This window comes from Phaenicophaeus curvirostris, chromosome 13 (assembly GCF_032191515.1).
Source record: "Phaenicophaeus curvirostris isolate KB17595 chromosome 13, BPBGC_Pcur_1.0, whole genome shotgun sequence".
In the NCBI taxonomy this organism is placed as follows: Eukaryota; Metazoa; Chordata; class Aves; order Cuculiformes; family Cuculidae; genus Phaenicophaeus; species Phaenicophaeus curvirostris.
In genome coordinates this window covers 1,885,525-1,903,180 of record NC_091404.1, presented here as the reverse complement: position 1 = coordinate 1,903,180, position 17,656 = coordinate 1,885,525, and the positions used below count along the sequence as shown (strand labels likewise).

Below are 17,656 nucleotides of genomic sequence, written 5' to 3'. Positions count from 1 at the left end.
AAGTGAACATGGGGAGAGAGCCTGCTGCTCCCCACAGCATCCCTGCCAGCACGGCTTGGTGGGGATCTGGCAGGGCCACGGGCTCTCATCCAGAGCTCAGGCAGGGGAAACAGGGCTTGAAGTAAGGAGGTCAAAGGAGGTGGTGACGGAGGAGGAGCCCCCCAGCCAGGGTGCAGCACAACCCTCTTGTGGCCCAACAGCCTGGATGATTCCTGGTAGCACCAGGAGAGACCTTGAGCCCCAGCCCAGCCTTGCAGCCAGGAATAAGAGGTCCAGCACAGAGCGAGAAGCCAGTTGCTTCCCCAACCAGCATTCCTCTTTTGTTGATGTAAAGCTGAGGAGGAGGAGCCGAGGGCAGTGGAGCCCTAAAGTTACCTGGGCGGTGAAACCTGGTCCAGCACCCCACAGGGCAGGAACCAGACCGTGGGAAGAGGGTGGAGTTCTCTTCTGCTTGAGGAAGCAAGACGGGGACACCCAGACAAATCCACATGAAATGCATTTATTAGCACAGCGATAACAAAGTGAAGGGAAAAGTAACAAAAGGTATTATTTTCTTTGCTGTTTTTGATGGATGAACACATCTTAGAGCTGGCAATCTGTCCCAGGGGACAAAAAAACCTGACCTTGGGGTTGGAGCAAGCTGCTCTGATTGAAGATGTCCCTGCTTCTGCAGGGGCGCTGGCCTGCATGGTCTGTAAAGGTCATTTCCAACCCAAAGCCTTGTGTGATTCTGTGACTCTAAGATTTCCCCTGCAGTGAGACAAGCTAGAGGGGCAGGTGTGGCTGCAGAGCTGAGGGGAGCTGCTGGTCTTGGAGAACCAGCCACCCACCTCTCTGCACCTTAAAAGGAGACTCTCAAAGGCAGGAGGAGTATGTGGCCTCATGAGCAGCACCACGTGTGGGTGTCAACACCAAAGAGCTCTGCTGGAAGCAAACCAGGGTCAGGTGAAAGGTTCAGACGCAAAAGCAAAGGCAGGGGTGGCTCTAGCAGCACCACATCTCAGCAGGGCTTGGGCAGCAGGGTACGCTCGTCTTTTGCACCAGAACGAGTATTAACCAGGCCAGCAGCTAAAGCTGACAATTAATCTGCTCTTCTGCACTTGTCCACACTAACTATTGGCAGCAATGCATTCTGGATCAAATTCCTTGAAGTGCTCCAGAGCATCAGCTTTTTCCCTTGATGGACATGTACATGACTTTTGGGATTTTTTGTTTGTTGATGTATTAATGTAATGAATAAAGAAGGCACATGGTGTAGCAGCTGGTTAAGCTCCAGCTTGGAGCGAGGTACAATTTCTGGCTCATGGAAAAGCTGCTCCTGGTCAGATGACAACCAGCGTTAGCAAAAGTGATGCTCACGTTTTCTCTCACCCTCGGTTTTATGAATAGAAGGCAGTGAAAGTGGGGGAGGAAATATCACTTGTCACCTGGAGCTACTGCTTAGGGACCCAGCGGGCACCAAGATCTTTACCAAAATCCTTTGTCTCACTGGGTAGAGGCAGATCTTGCACATTCCTTGCTTCAGCCAATGGCAGCTTCCCAGCTCCGTGGGGCTCCACCTAAGCTGGTAGAGTGACAATCCTTTGTTCCTCTTCCTGCTTCTGTCCTTGGACTTCTTCCAACACCTGCCAAAACCACAGAGACCACGGCATTTGGTGACATAAAAGAGACACTTCAGCCACACCGTGAAGCATCCCCTAGGAAGCTGTGTCACAGCCCTGGGATTAGCACCCCTGAGCACACAGAGCTGTTGTCCTCTCTTAAACATCCCCATCCCTCAGCTCGCCTCCAGAGACTGTCCTGAGGGAAGCAGTAAATCACCCACACCATGACCCCCTCCAGAGTCAGAGAATCATAGAATCACCAGGTTGGAAAAGACCCACCGGATCATTGAGTCCAACCATTCCCACCAATCTCTAAACCATGTCTCAGCCGCCTTTTAAACCCCTCCTGGGAAGGTGACTCAACCCTCTCCCTGGGCAGCTTCTGCCAGTGCCCAATGACCCTTTCCATGAAATACTTTTTCCTGATGTCCAGCCTGAACCTCCCCTGGTGGAGATTGAGGCCATTCCCTCTTGTCCTGTCCCCTGTCACTTGGGAGAAGAGGCCAGATCCCTCCTCTCCACAACCTCCTTTCAGGTAGTTGGAGAGAGCAATGAGGTCTCCTCTCAGCCTCCTCTTCTCCAGGCTAAACACCCCCAGCTCTCTCAGCTGCTCCTCATAAGGCCTGTTCTCCAGCCCCTTCACCAGCTTTGTTGCTCTTCTCTGGACTCACTCCAGAGCCTCAACATCCTTCTTGTGGTGAGGGCCCAGAACTGAACACAGGATTCGAGGAGCGGTCTCACCCGTGCCGAGTACAGAGGGAGAAGAACCTCCCTGGCCCTGCTGGCCACGCCGTTTCTGATCCAAGCCAAGATGCCATTGGTCTTCTTGGCCACCTGGGCCACTGCTGGCTCATGTTCAGTCGCTGTCAACCAACACCCCCAGGTCCTTCTCCTCCAAACAGCTTTCCAGCCAGACTTCTACTCTGTAGCTGCACAGGGCTGTTGTGCCCCAAGGGCAGGACCCGGCATTTGGCCTTGTTAAACCTCATGCCCTTGGTCTCAGCCCAGCAGTCTGAGAATCATGGAGTGGGTTGGGTTGGCAGGGACCTCAAAGCCCATCCAGCCCCATCCAGTCTGGCCTTGAACCCCTCCAGGGATGGGGCAGCCACCACTGCTCTGGGCAGTCTGGGCCAGGGGCTCCCCACCCTCACAGCAAAACATTTCTCCCTAAGATCTCATCTCAGTCTCCCATCTTGCAGCTCAAAACTGTTCCCCCTCATCCTTCCCCTGCACCCCAATCAAGAGAAGGCTGCAGCTGCACACACACCAGCACCCCTGAAATGCAGAGGGGCAGAAAAGGAGGGGCTCCACTGCCCCCCAGATCCTTCTGGCATCGCTCAGATAAAGAGGCAGGAGAGAAGGGGGCGTTGGGGTGAATGGGACGGTGCTGGTGTGGGAGGGATGTTACTCTGAACAGAGTGGGGCGGAAGAGGGAGAGAGAGTGAAGTGAGCACAGGAGGTGTATTTGTTGCTGAAAGACTGGTTTTCCTCTGTGCATTATTTGTAAGGATTTGGGATTTGTATGTTGTTACCCAAATCACAGTGCAGCAGCCCGGAGAGCTGCGGTACGTGGGACACTGAGGTGCTTCTCCCGGCAGCTGATTGCATCTCAGCAAGGCCAGCGTGGGCAGGGAAACCGCAGAGCTCAGGGCATCGTCCACCACCCACCCAAAGCCAGGAAAGCTCCCCAGGGTCTGGCAGTGACCCCACGGGACTGAGCTGACCTGGTGGCCCCGGCCCAGCCAAGGTGGTGGCCCCAGCAACCACAGGTCTCGCTGTGTCTCCTCAGGATGAGGACAAAGCCCCAAGCATCCTGCAGGGATGCAGGCAGGTGCTTCCTTGTTATTATAAATGAAACAGTCATTGTGAATTAAATATTCATCAGTAAATAATAAGGGCTTGCAATAGCAGGGAACCAGCTAAAGCAGAGAGATACCGTGCTGGGCGTGTCTTGTGTGCTGCAGGTGGAACGCCTGGTATTTGTCATCTTCTCCTTCAGCTTATTCCTGTGATCTGCAAAGAAAGGAATGGCCAAGTGACTCTTGGGTTTCCAACAACACTTCAGTAATGCAGGCTGCACCCTGCCTTTCGTGGGAGAGGGGAAGAAAAACTGGCTGCAGAGAGCAGCGAGGATGGGAGCCTTGCACTGGGCAGAGCCCCTCTCTTTCCAAAACCAGGAGTGCCCTGGTTTGGGGCGGGGGGAAAGCAAGAAGCAGCATGGAGAGTGGACTTCTGCCTCCCACACCCACCCAGGCAGGTGTTCCAGTGCCCAACAACCCTTTCAGTGAAGAATTTCTCTTCAATATCCAATCTAAACCTCCTGTGGCACAGCTTGTCACTTGGGAGAAGAGACCAGCAACCACCCTGCTCCAATCTCCTTTCCAGGAGCTGCAGGGAGCAATGAGGTCTCCCCTCAGCCTCCTCTTCTCCAGGCTAAACACCCCCAGCTCCCTCAGCCGCTCCCACAACCTCTGAGCTTCAGACCCTTCCCCAGATCTGTTCCCTTCTCTGGATGCGCTCCAACCCCTCAAGGTCTTTCCTCAACTGAGGGGTCTGGAGAACAAGTCTCATGGGGAGCAGCTACTTACAGCACAGGAGGAGGAGCAGCAGCACAACAAAGATTGCTACAGCAGCAGAGACACAGCTGCCTGTCACATGAACAGCCTCCGAGCAGCCTTGCTCTGACAAAGAGAAAGGGAGAAGCTGTCAGCAGTCGCTCCTCTGGCCAACACCTCCCTCTGAACATTTTGGTGCCATGAATTTAATACAGGCAATTCCTGTGTTTCAAACCATGGAACCAACCAGGCAAAACTTCCTTTTCTATGCAAGAGCTAAGAAGCTGCCATGACAGCATTAACTGCAATAAGGTTTCTGGCAGGACCAGCTATGCAAAGCCACCTATGGAATCTCTCTGCCCCATGTGAAGTAACCCCCCCTCAGACACCTCCCCAACCCCAGAAGAAAGGTGTGAGGGTGGGGACGCCCTGGCTCAGGTTGCCCAGAGCAGTGGTGGCTGCCCCATCCCTGGAGGGCTTCAAGGCCAGGTTGGATGGGGCTTGGAGCCCCTGATCCAGTGGGAGGTGTCCCTGCCCATCGCAGAGTTTGGAACTAGATGGGCTTTGAGGTCCCTTTGACCCAAACCATTCCATGATTCTAAACTTGGGCCACCCCTTACCATGGAGCTTCTGGACATTCTGGAGCAAAAGGGTGGTGAACAACAAGTTGATGACCAGCATTGTGGGGGTTGTAGAGTTCTGGCTGACTTTGTGCCCTGGGAGAGGCAAAAATTACTGATAGATAAGAGAAAAAGGCACAATAAGTGCCAGCTGGAATGCAGAGGAGTTGGGCTTCTTTGGGAGAGTGAGCAAGTTGTGGAAAATTGTCTGGACAGGTTCCAGAGTGTGCCGAGCCTCTGCTCCCTCCCGGGAGTGAAAACCTAAGGAATTTAGTCCTGGGCTCTTATTAGGCCTTTTCCAACAGAGATTTAGATCGTAATCAGCAACTTACATCTTTGGATTGTGCAGAAGCTCGGAGGTGCTGGTCCCCTCACTGCTGCTGCTGCCGCCACAGCACTTCCTATCACCCCAGTGAGGCAGAACAGGGCAAGCAAGAAGAAGGCAGCAGAAAGACCTGTGGAAGCAGAAGCAAACCAGAGGGTGAGATGGAAGCTAGTGAAGACAGCACTCTGAGAACAGGGTGAGGAAAGTTGGCTTCTGGAGACCCTGCAACCTAGTGCTGCACGTGGGAGTGGAGGGTCCATCACGGGGGCTGTGAGGTAGGAGCTGGGCGGCATCGTGCAGCCAAGAAGGGTCCCCACATCCTCAGGACGAGTCTGGAAGCAGAACTAGCTCAGCGCTGCTGGCCAGGAGACCATGTCCTACAGCTCAGGATGGTGTTTATCCTGTAAGTTGGTAGCAAGCAAACAGTACAGCATTCAGATCTCGACCTTCTGGAGTGGAGCACCTCCCGTACGAGGACAGGCTGAGGAGACAGTGGCACATCAAGAGTGCAAAGGGGCAAACGTAGCACTTTGGTTTCAAAGAGCACAGAAAGAGGAGCCTGCTGGCTACCGACCAGGGCAGTCTAACTTTAATTTCCCCAAATCAAACACTGCAACATCAAAGACGCTGAGAAAGAAAGAAGAGACACTGAAGCAAACAAGAACAGATCAGATAAAGGAATCCTACCTTCTTCCAGCATCCAGATGATGGAGGCGGCAAGCAGAAGGAGAGAGGAGATACACAAAAATCCATGGGTGGACAGAATTACAAGTTTCTTTGCTGCTTCTCCTGGGGAAAAAAAGGCAGATGTATTCGTACCAGACAAACTGTGTCCTGTGCATGGGGCACAAAACTCCCGTGCAGCACTACAGGCGTGGGGAATCGCGGCTGGAAAGCTGCCTGGCAGAGAAAGACCTGGGAGTGTTGATTAACAGCAGACTGAATACGAGCCAGCAGCGGCCCAGGTGGCCAAGAAAGCAAATAGCATCTTGGCTTGGATCAGAAACCGTGTGGCCAGCAGGAGCAGGGAAGGGATTCTGCCATGGCGCCCAGCACTGGTAAGGCCACACCTCGAATCCCAGGTTCAATTTTGGGCCCCTCAGTAGGAGAAAGACACTGAGGGGCTGGAGTGCATCCAGAGAAGGGAATGGAGCTGGGGAAGGGGCTGGAGAACAAGTCTTCCAAGGAGCGGCTGAGGGATCTGGGTTGTTCAGCCTGGAGAAAAGGAGGCTGAGGGGAGACCTCATCACTGTCTACAGCTGCCTGAAAGGAGGTTGCAGAGAGGTGAGTATTGGTCTCTTCTCCTAAGTGAGAGGTGATAGTATGAGAGGGAATGGCCTCAAGCTGCCCCACGGCAGGTTTAGATTGGACATCAGAAAAAGTTTCTTCACAGAAAGGGTTCTCAAGCACTGGCAGAGGCTGCCCAGGGAGGTGGTTGAGTCCCCATCCCTGGAGGGGTTTAAAAGGCAGGTAGATGAGGTGCTCAGGGATATGATTTAGTAGTGGACAAGTATGGTTGCAGTTGATGATCTCAAGGGTTTTTCCAGCCCAATGATTCTATGATAAACAGAACGGGTGCAGCCTACAAAAGGAAGATCAACAACAAGCCTGGGATTTCTTTGTAAAGAATTGAACCCCCGAGCTTTAGAAACCCCGAAAAGAAAACCTGGTGCTTTCTTTGACTTCAAGAGGAACCAGGAGAAGTTAGCACAGTTTGGGGCTTTTCCACACTGAACCAGACACCAATCCCACCTAGTAAGACACTTTACAACACTTCCGAGTGTTTGCTGCCTACGAAGATCTAACAAGTGCTGGATTTCCTCTGGAGACCCATCTCAAGGGGGAAAGCCCACATGGCACAAGCTCTTGCTCACCACGCTCCTCAGGGGAGATTACCCCAAAGACAGGAGTTAGTGTCACAACCCGCACGTGCTCCCAGTGGTAACGCTGAGACACAAATACACATGGGAGAACCTCTACCAGGGCTTCCCCTGTGCTCTCCACATGGTCTCTGTTATTCTGGGAGTTATTCCTGGTGGGCAGAAGAACGCCTTAGCAGATTACAAACACTGTGTTTGTAACTTGCTGTTGGCTCCGTCTTTACGTTTGTTCCTTTCAATTAAAATATATGTTGCTACTGAAGCACCCACGTTAAGCTTGGGTTAACAGATCCAATGTCATGACCCAAACACCAATGTGCTCAGTCACCAAAACCCACGAGACATGATCATTGGCCAGCTCCAGGCTCTTCCCATGCAGCCTGCCTGTCCTGCTCTTTTTATTTCTTCCCAGGGATGTCTGAGGAACAGGAGAGGAACCGCTCATCTGCTTGGTATTGTGATACTTCGGCTCCATCTCTCACAAGGCCATTTGGGATTAGCTGCTCCTTGGGAGCTTTGTTTCCCGTGTAAACTGAAGAGGCATCAGAAGTGCACAAGCCAAGCACATCTCCTTCCACTGCCGAAGTGAATTGGGATGATGGAGGAGTAGGAGCTTGCCTGAGGCTTTCTATCATCTGCCCTGTCTTAGAATCATTAAGGTTGGAAAAGACCTCTAAGATCATCATGTCCAACCATCAACACAACACCACTGTGCCTACTAAACCTTGTTCCCCAGTGGCACATCTACATGAATTTTGAACCCCACCAGGGATGGAGACTCCACCACTGCCCTGGGCAGCCTGGTCCAATGCTCCACCACTCTTCCAGTAAAGAATTTTCTCCTAATATCTGACCTAAACCTCTCCTGGTGCAACTTGAGGCTTTTTCCTCTTCTCTCATCACTCATTACCTGAGAGACGGTGCTGTTCACAGTGGGGAGAGGAGGGTTGAATCTGGGGGCTGGGGTGAAGTTCTGGCACTCACCGAACCCGTGACAGAGCTGGATAATGAAGCCGATGGCAGAGACGGTGGTGAACATCAGCGTAACAATGACCATCCTCTGTGCATGGTGTAGACGAGGCGTGAGACCTGCAAGGCAGGGCAGGAGGAAAACCCCACACTGGGAACAACCTCAAAACACAGAGAGGTGATCACACAAAACTGCAAAATGCTGGAAAACCTGAGGGACATGTCCTTCCCTTGCTCACAAAAGTCCATGAGAGATAGGTGTACCCTGCAGGGTGGACAAACCACTGGACCCACCATAGCAGGGCGAGTCTAACCTGTCATCGTCAGGTTCAGGGTTGCCTCCTTCCAGCTTATCACGTTGCTGATGTTGCAGGAGTAGGTGCCGCAGTCCGACTTCTTTCCGTTCCTTATCTGCAGCACAGTGATGTTTTCAGAGAGCAGGTAGCATTTTTCAGGGGAAAGGGGATGTCCATCCTTCTTCCAGGAGACAGAAGAAACCTCCATTCCCTCTGGCACCGAGCAGATCAGCTTGATGGGTGAACCTGCCAGGTTTGAAGTGCACTGGAGCTCAGGCTGGGGCACAGGCTCTGAAAAGCAGAGAGTAATGTGGTAGCATTCCGAGGAGCACGAGGACCGCCTTGTTTTGGACCTCGAGACTGGCTGATGTGCAAGAATACTGAGACCCTTGGGCAGTTAGCAGGTCCTTCCCTTCTGATTTACACCCCACGTCAGTTTGGAGGGAGAGAAGATACTGCAGGAGCAGCACAACAACCATCGAGTTACAGAAAGTAGATGCCCCCATCCCTGCCACTGCCCCAATCCTAGGAAGGACTCTACCAACCCTTGGAGATGAGGCTTGGCACCCTGGGCTTGCGGATACCATCCCAAAAGAGATGTGAGATGAGATTACTGGGAAGTGACTTTCTAGATGCTGTGTGACATGGCGTGTCTCCAGAGGAGAGACATTTTCCCACACAGCAGTAGCACAGGCAAATCTGGGACGGGAAGAACTCATGAAGTTCAGCTGAAGAGCAGCAACAGGGGACTCACTGCTGGCTGCATTTCAACTGGTCCAGCTCCCTGTGGGCCAAAGCACAGAGAAGCAAGCCTTGTGTGCTGGAGAGCCACGTGCAGGAGGAGGGCTGACGGTCCCTCAGCTAACACCTAGGTACCTGCGCTGGTTGCTTTTAACTACATCTGGACTTCCATTTGGTAGCAACCCTGTGGTCCTGAGGTCCTTCATTCCTGGATGTCCTACCTGCAGCCTGCTCTCATAGTGGTGCTGAGCTCTAGGAAAGGGCACTTCAAAACAGGGTGAGCTCTTATTAACATTTTAGGGAAATCCAGAGGCAGAGACAGGCAATGGTGATGGGAAGAAAGACCATCTGCAAGGTCTGGAGCTGCACAGGGGGAGCTCCTGCAGGGAGCCACAGGAGATCAGCACCATCTGCCGGGCAGACCCAACCTCCTGCATCCATAAATGCAGGTGATCTCAGGATCTGATCCTGAAGGGGTTGGCAGGGCCATTGGTGAGGCAGCAATGAAATGGCCTCAAGCTCCAGCAGGGGAGGTTCAGGCTGAACAGTAGGAAAAAATTTTTCACAGAAAGGGTCATTGGGCAGTGGCAGAGGCTGCCCAGGGAGGGGGTTAAGTCACATTCCCTGGAGGGGTTTAAGGGACAGGTGGATGAGGTGCTGCAGGGCATGGGTTAGTGATTGATGGGAATGGTTGGACTCAATGATCTGGTGGGTCTCTTCCAACCTGGTGATTCTAAGATTCTATGATTCTAAGTCTTGTGAGGAGCAGCTGAGGGAGCTGGGGCTGTTTAGCCTGGAGAAGAGGAGGCTGAGGGGAGACCTCATCGCTCTCTGCAGCTCCTGGAAAGAGGTTGGAGCAAGGTGGGAGCTGGGCTCTTCTCCCAAGTAAGAACTGATAAAATTAGATGGAATGGCCTCAGTTTGCATCAGGAGAGGTTTAGTTTGGACATTAGGAAACATTTCTTCAGCAAAAGGGTTCTCAAGCACTGGAACGGCTGCCCAGGGCATTGGTGGAGTCCCCATCCCTGGAGGTGTTTAAAAGACAGGTAGATGAGGTGCTCAGGGATCTGGTTCAGTAGTGAGCAGGTACGGTTGGACTCAATGACATCAAAGGTCTTTTCCAACCTAGGGATTCTATGATTCTAAGATCCTTTCAATGCATCTGACCTACTGATAACTTCAAGGAGAGTTGTCCTAGCTTTTTCCTTTATCAGATTAACTGTCGCTATGTAGTTGCCGCTGTCTGTCTCTCGTAACCCCTGCAGGAGAATCGAGCTGTTGTTCTCGTAGAAAATCACTCTCTCTTGGTAGGCTGGGTAAATGGTGAGAGACTGGGAATGCGCATAGTGCTGCAGGATTAACGCAGAGCTGGTGGTGCTCAGGTATTCCCACTGGGTGAAGCTGACATTCTTGATATCCGGCGCGTGCATCAGTATGGAAGATCCTTCGGCTGCGTGTCTTATTTCTGTGATTCCCGCCGCTGCGAAGGACACTTGCAAAACCAGCAACAGATCTGGCAAGGGGAGAGATGTCAGAGCAGCATGAGTTAGTTTTAAAGTAAAAGCGCATTTAATGTACTTGGGCACTCTGTTTTTATCCATCTTCTTTTGCCTATATTACCATCTGCCTTCCTGAAGCATATTTATGCCATGATCTGGCCTCCTTCCTCAAGATAAAAACTGTAACGTTTTGTTGGTGTGTTCTAGAAATGCTTCTCAGCTGGTTAAGGCAATTCCTTTCTCTTTGCAATGAAACTGGTTGGAAACTGGACTTTTGGGGCTTTCCTGCGCAGCACGGGCTGCTAACAGGGACCACAATCCTGCACCTCAAGCTGCTCCCAAAGCACTTGAAAGGAAGATCATAGTGCGGAAACCAAGCTCTGAAATGCACTTTGTAGGGACTATGCAGGCTGCTAAATGGTTTCCTGAATGGTGTTAACTCCTACAGACCTCTTCAGCCCTGGCCTCATCATTGCTTCCAGAGGAGCTTGAGCCCTGCAAAATAGATGCTCCCCCTCAGCTAGATGTGACCTTTTCGCATTTGGAAGCTGCTTGGTTCATCACACAGCCACATGTCCTGGAATCACAGCTGCCATGTGGGTGAGCTCTTTCCACAGAACCATTAGGTTAGTGACCATCAAGTCCAACCATCTACTACTAAATCCTATCCCCAAGCCCCTCCTCTACCCACCTTTTAAACACCGGGAATGTGACTCAACCACCTCCCTGTTGAATCTAAACTTCCCCTGGTGCAGTTTGAGGCCATTCACTCTTGTCCTATCCTCTCTCACTTGGGAGAAGAGCCCAAGACCCACCTTTCTGCAACCTCCTTTTAGGTGATTGTATAGAGCATGAAATGGAACCTGAACTGGTCTTTACATAAAAGCCTGTGTCTTGAAAATGTGTTATGCTTTTCCCAGGGGATACTGGAGCCAGTGTGGGTGTCAGCCTGTGTGACCTTGAAACGTTCCCTTGGCTCTACCAAACCCAGGCGTGAGAATCCCATTGTAACGCTGCTGGGTAAGAGCATGTAGCAAGAGGAAAGGCACACACGATACCTGCAGCACCCAAATCTGCCAGAATCATCACCCTGGAGCCACTTTGAGCGTGTTTCAAAGGTTATGCTGGTCGCTGAAGAGGAAGCAATCTGCAACAACAGGTTCCAAAAGGAAAGTATGTCAAAGCAAAGAGGCAGGATGGTGGAGGGGAAGTTCAAAGGCTCAGGGAAAGGAAGCAGAGTGTACAGCATGATGGGAGAGCGGAGAAGAGGCTCCCAGAAAAGCAACCTGTAGGCATGCAGTGGAGGAGAGCTGCGTGGAGGAGGTGGCGGCCCCCAGGTATGATGATGCTGCAGCACTAGGAGGAAGGAGGCACCTGCCAGCCTGGCTCCCCCGGACACATCCCTTTCCCAGCACTGACACTGCCTGGAGCAGGGATGACAGCAGAGCTCGGAAATGCTGCAAGCATGTGCTCCCCAAGGAGGTGCTACAAGCCCCACCTAAGTCCATTTTCATACTTACAGCCTGTGACGGCTCCCTGCAGCCGGGTCAACATGGTAACGCCTTGCAGGCTCTTTCACACCACTATGAGGGATGAGCTCTTTCTGCAGCTCTGCACTCTTGGGATGGCTGCTCTAGGCATGATGGATGGACCTGTGAAGGACACCGTGAAAAGCATCATTGGTGTCTGCCATGCAGGGGTTGGAAAAGGCAGAGGGTGCTCAGTGCAGCAGTGAGGGAGCTCCTAACCTTCTCCATGTGCTCCCTCAGATCTGAACTGGCTGAAGCCTGAGCCCACACTGTTCATCACAGCACAGCGTTAGCTGCCTCCAGAGCCAGTTCACCACAGTGGTGGAAAAAAGGATCTCCTAGATACAAAGGCAACAAGATATCAATAAAGATCACAGAATCACAGAATCACAGAATCACTATGTTGGAGAAGACTCACAGGTTCGTTGAGTCCAACCATTCCTATCAATCACTAAACCACAGCCCTCAGCACCTCATCCACCCATCCCTTAAACCCCTCCAGGGAAGGTGACTCAACCCCCTCCCTGGGCAGCCTCTGCCACTGCCCAATGACCCTTTCTGAGAAAATTTTCTCCTGATGTCCAGCCTGAACCTCCTCTGGTGGAGATTGAGGCCATTCCCTCTCGTCCTGTCCCCTGTCACTTGGGAGAAGAGGCCAGCATCCTCCTCTCCACAACCGCCTTTCAGGTAGTTGGAGAGATCAATGAGGTCTTCTCTCAGCCTCCTCTTCTCCAGGCTAAACACCCCCAGCTCTCTCAGCTGCTCCTCAGAAGGCCTGTTCTCCAGCCCCCTCACGAGCTTCATTGCTCTTCTCTGGACTCCCTCCAGAGCCTCAACATCCTTCTTGTAGTGAGCTTTTCAGGCGGGACAGGAAGGGTAGGAGAGGAGGCTGGGTAGCCCTCTTTGTAAGGGAGGACTTGGACTCCATTGAGATGGATTGTGGCCATCAGGAGGTTGAGTGCCTGTGGGTCAAAATCAGAGGAGCCCACCAGAAGGTAGATTTTGTGATGGGAGTCTGTTACAGACCTCCCAACCAAGGAGAAGCAGCTGATGAGCTCTTCTATAAACAGCTGCGGTCGATCTCTAGATCGATGCCTCTCGTTCTGGTGGGAGACTTCAATCTGCCTGATATCTGCTGGGTGTACAACACAGCAGAAAGGAAGCAGTCTAGGAGGTTCCTGGAGTACATGGGAGACAACTTCCTCACACAGCTGGTGAATGAACCAACAAGGGAGGGTTCCCTCCTGGACCTGCTGCTGGTGAACAGAGAAGGCCTTGTAGGGGATGTGGCGGTAGGTGGACGCCTAGGACTAAGTGACCATGAGATGATAAAATTTTCTGTTCTAGGTGAAGTGAAGAGGGTGGTTAGTAGGACAGTAGCATTAAATTTCCAGAGGGCAGACTTTGAACTCTTCAGAAGGCTGGTTGGCAAAGTCTCATGGGAGACAGTACTCAAGGGCAAGGGAGCCCAGGAGGGCTGGGAGCTCTTCAAAAGGGTGGTCCTAGCAGCTCAGGAGAAAGCCATCCCCGTGGTCCGGAAAAAAAGCCGGCAGGGGAGAAAGCCAGCTTGGTTGAATAGAGAGATCTTGAGGGATATCAAGAAGAAGAAAAATGTTTATGGCCTCTGGAAGAAGGGACAGGCCTCTTGGGTGGACTACAGGAGGGAAGTGAGATTGTGTAGGGAAAAAATCAGAAGGGCTAAGGCTCAGCTAGAAATTGGATTGGCCAAGTCAGTGAAAGATAACAAAAAATCTTTCTACAAATATATAAATAATAAAAGGCGGACTAGGGAGACCATACAGTCCCTATTGGACACAGAAGGAACAACAGTGACAGGGGATGAGGAAAAGGCAGAGGTACTTAATGCCTTCTTTGCCTCAGTCTTTAGTTGTAAGGAGGGTCGTTCTGTCTGTGTACTAACACAGGAGCTAGAGGAGCATAATGAGGCTCCTGTGATCCAAGAGGAGGTGGTCAGAGCCTTGCTAGCCCGACTAGACACCCACAAGTCTATGGGGCCGGACGGGATTCTCCCTAGGGTACTGAAGGAGCTGGTGGATGTGCTGGCCAAATCCCTTTCCATCATCTTCCAACAGTCCTGGCTGACTGGGGAAGTCCCACTGGACTGGAGGCTGGCTGATGTTGTGCCCATCTACAAGAAGGGTCGCAGGGAGGATCCAGGGAACTCCAGGCCTGTCAGTCTGACCTCAGTGCCAGGGAAAGTCATGGAGCAGGTGATCTTGAGTGCTATCATGAAGCACATGCAAGAGAACCGGGTGATCAGGCCCAGTCAACATGGGTTCACAAAAGGCAGGTCTTGCCAGACAAACCTGATCGCCTTCTATGACAAAGTGACTTGGCTGCTGGATGAGGGAAAGGCTGTGGGTGTATCTTCCTGGACTTCAGCAAAGCCTTTGACACAGTTTCTCCCAGCATTCTGCTTGAGAAACTGTCACCTCTGGCCTGGACAGGCGCACACTCTCCTGGGTGGAAAACTGGTTGGCTGGAGGGCCCAGAGAGTGGTGGGAAATGGAGTTAACTCCAGCTGGAGGCCAATGACAAGTGGGGTTCTGCAGGGCTCAGTGCTGGGTCCAGCCCTGTTCAATGTCTTCATCAATGACCTGGATGAAGGCATCGAGTGCACCCTTAGCAAGTTTGCGGACGACACTAAGCTGGGTGGAAGTGTCAATCTGCTGGAGGGTCGGGAGGCTCCAAAGGGATCTGAACAGGCTGGACCGCTGGGCTGAGACCAAGGGCAGGAGGGTTAACAAGGCCAAATGCCATGTCCTGCACTTGGGGCACAACAACCCTATGCAGTGCTACAGACTAGGAGAAGTCTGTCTAGAAAGCTGCCTGGAGGAGAGGGACCTGGGCGTGTTGGTTGACAACCGACTGAATATGAGCCAGCAGTGTGCCCAGGTGGCCAAGAAGGCCAATAGCATCTTGGCTTGGATCAGAAACGGCGTGACCAGCAGGTCCAGGGAGTTATCCTCCCTCTGTATTCGGCACTGGTGAGACCGCTCCTCGAATCCTGTGTTCAGTTCTGGGCCCCTCACCATAAGAAGGATGTTGAGGCTCTGGAGTGAGTCCAGAGAAGAGCAACAAAGCTGGTGAAGGGGCTGGAGAACAGGCCTTCTGAGGAGCAGCTGAGAGAGCTGGGGGTGTTTAGCGTGGAGAAGAGGAGGCTGAGGGGTGACCTCATTGCTCTCTACAACGACCTGAAAGGAGTTTGTAGAGAGGAGGGATCTGGCCTCTTCTCCCAAGTGACAGGGGACAGGACAAGAGGGAATGGCCTCAAGCTCCGCCAGGGGAGGTTTAGGCTAGACGTTAGGAAAAAAATCTTTACAGAAAGGGTCATTGGGCACTGGCAGAGGCTGCCCAGGGAGGTGGTTGATTCACCTTCCCCGGAGGTGTTTAAGGCACGGGTGGATGAGGTGCTGAGGGATATGGTTTAGTGTTTGATGGGAACGGTTGGACTCGATGATCCGGTGGGTCTCTTCCAACCTGGTTATTCTGTGATTCTGTGATTCTGTGATATTCAGCTGGGATATAACTGTGTAACAGGACAAACAACGTGTGTCAGTGGAAGGGAAAGTCCCCAGCACTACAAAGCCTTCAGTCTTTTCAGGGCTGCCAAGGACCCAAATTGAAAGAGGGGAGATTGAGATGAGATCTTAGGAAGAAATGTTTTGCTGTGAGGGTGGGGAGGCCCTGGCCCAGGTTGCCCAGAGCAGTGGTGGCTGCCCCATCCCTGGAGGGGTTCAAGGCCAGGTTGGATGGGGCTTGGAGCCCCTGATCCAGTAGGAGGTGTCCCTGCCCATGGCAGGAGGGTAGAACTGGATGGGCTTTGAAATTCCTTCCAACCCAAACCATTCCATGTCTCTATGATTAATATAATTCATTACAACTCTATGCAAGCAAGACCTTGAGTCCTCCCTGCTGATAGAGAGGGGTGAGAGGTTCCTTTAGGGTCAGAGCGGGTAAAATGCCGTTTATATTGCAATTCCTTCCTCCTCCTCGGTGGTTTCTCTGCAGCACAGATGTTTCCAGCGACAGCCTCGGACTGAAACTATTACCAACTGGCAAAGGAAGCGGCAGCTCTGTGCGGGTGAACCGAGAGCCATCAGCACAGTCACAGGCACCTGCACCCTGGGATTTTCTGCAACCGTGCAGCCCCGCTAGGGAGGTGGGTAGAGAGGAGACATGGCTTATCAGCTCCTGGCAGTGGCAAAAGCCGTTATCCAAGCCCGGGCTGTGGGGGCTCTGGCCCCACCTGGGGAGGAGATGCTCAGGCACCACACTTCCCTGGAGCTGTGCCTCCCAAACACCGGCTCCTGTGTGGTTGTTAAAAGAACAGGGGAGATGGGAGAGCCTTTGCATTGGCTACAGGTCTGGAGAACAAGCCTTACGAGGAGAGGCTGAGAGAGCTGGGGGTGTTTAGCCTGGAGAAGAGGAGGCTGAGGGGAGACCTCATTGCTCTCTGCAACTACCTGAAAGGAGGTTGTGGAGAGGAGGGAGCTGGGCTCTTCTCCTAAGGGACCGGGCACAGGACGAGAGGGAATGGCCTCAAGCTCCACCAGGGGAGGTTCAGGCTGGACATCAGGAAAAAATATTTCATGGAAAGGGTCATTGGTCACTGGCAGAGGCTGCCCAGGGAGGGGGTTGAGTCACCGTCCCTGGAGGGATTTAAGGGACGGGTGGATGAGGTGCAAAGGGACATGGTTTAGTGATTGGTGGGGATGGTTGGATTCGATGATCCAGTGGGTCTTTTCCAACCTGGTCATTCTATGATTCTATGATGCGAGGGCTGGAGCATCTCTCATATGAGGACAGACTGAGAGAGTTGGAATTGTTCAGTCTGGTGAAGAGAAGGCTCTGGGGAGACCCTAGAGCAGCTTCCAGTCCTGAAAGGGGCTCCAGGAAAGCTGGGGAAGGACATTTTACAAGGGCATGGAGTGATAGGATGAGGGGGGATGGCTTAAAATTGGAGAGGGGAAGATTTAGATTAGACATCAGAAAGAAATTCTTCACAGTAAGGGTGGGAGGTGTCCCTGCTCATGGCAGGGGGATGATGAAACTGCATCATCTGATGGCTTTAAGGTCCGTTCTGATCCAAACCATTCCACGATTCTGTGATTCTATGACTTATCATGAATCTGCCTTCCTGCAAATATTGACTTACTATTTCTGGGGCTAGGTAGGTGGAGAGAGCAGCACCTGGGGAGCAGATCCCAGTGCCTGGTCGGGGAAAGCACCTGCAGCTCGGCAGGGAAGACCTGGGCAGGGGGGCGGACGGCTTTTCCCCATTGCTTCAGCCCGGGTGTTATTCCATCCCTGTCACTCCAGCACAAAGCTCCAGCACCCCAGCATCATCACTCCAGTACCTCCTCCCATCACTCCAGGTCCCTGTTCCCATCACTCCAGCCCCATCCCCACCTCTCCAGGCCCGTCCCCACTCACTGCGGGGCTGCTCACTGCTCGCTGCTGTCTGCTCAGATCCGAGCCTCCTCTGTTTTATTTCTGCTCCGGAGCTCCCACCCACAAGCACCAACTGCCGCTTCCTCTGTTTCATTTTCTCCCTGCTCTCCCCTAGCTCTGCCCCTGCTCTTTGGGAGCAGGAGGTGGTTGGGCAGTGATGCTC

The 17,656-nt window shown here is 52.6% G+C and overlaps 1 protein-coding gene and 1 long non-coding RNA gene across 11 annotated transcripts in view; one reads left to right on the top strand and one right to left on the bottom strand.

Annotated features, from left to right (window-relative positions):
• LOC138726296 (uncharacterized) overlaps positions 1-17,656 on the top strand; it is a 147,114-nt gene that overhangs the window by 40,148 nt on the left and 89,310 nt on the right. The window lies entirely within an intron of this gene.
• LOC138726263 (uncharacterized) lies at positions 1,474-17,544 on the bottom strand. Of its 10 annotated transcripts, none has more exons than XM_069867869.1 (12): positions 17,476-17,544; positions 12,010-12,141; positions 10,162-10,503; positions 8,268-8,540; positions 7,969-8,073; positions 5,792-5,893; positions 5,112-5,234; positions 4,780-4,875; positions 4,193-4,285; positions 3,541-3,617; positions 3,329-3,442; positions 1,474-1,625 (listed from the first exon to the last, which is right to left on the bottom strand). In XM_069867869.1, exons 2-12 carry the CDS (start codon positions 12,041-12,043, stop codon positions 1,560-1,562), a joined length of 1,425 nt encoding a protein of 474 aa, XP_069723970.1. In that variant the 5' UTR covers positions 12,044-12,141; positions 17,476-17,544; the 3' UTR covers positions 1,474-1,559. The 10 variants fall into 10 exon arrangements, with proteins under 10 accessions (XP_069723970.1, XP_069723973.1, XP_069723969.1 ...); XM_069867872.1 differs by lacking the exon at positions 17,476-17,544 and adding an exon at positions 12,238-12,378 and having other exon boundaries at positions 8,268-8,495; XM_069867868.1 differs by lacking the exon at positions 17,476-17,544 and adding an exon at positions 12,238-12,374.

Bases quoted from the DNA above. Each gene is read 5' to 3' on its own strand.
- LOC138726263 (XM_069867869.1), bottom strand. From the start codon at position 12,043: ATGTTGACCCGGCTGCAGGGAGCCGTCACAGGCT. The intron at 8,074-8,267 runs GTTAGACTCGCC...CCTGCCTTGCAG, and splicing joins CCTGAACCTGACGATGACAG to GTCTCACGCCTCGTCTACAC. The intron at 3,618-4,192 runs GTAAGTAGCTGC...CTTTCTTTGCAG, and splicing joins GCTGCTCCTCCTCCTGTGCT to ATCACAGGAATAAGCTGAAG.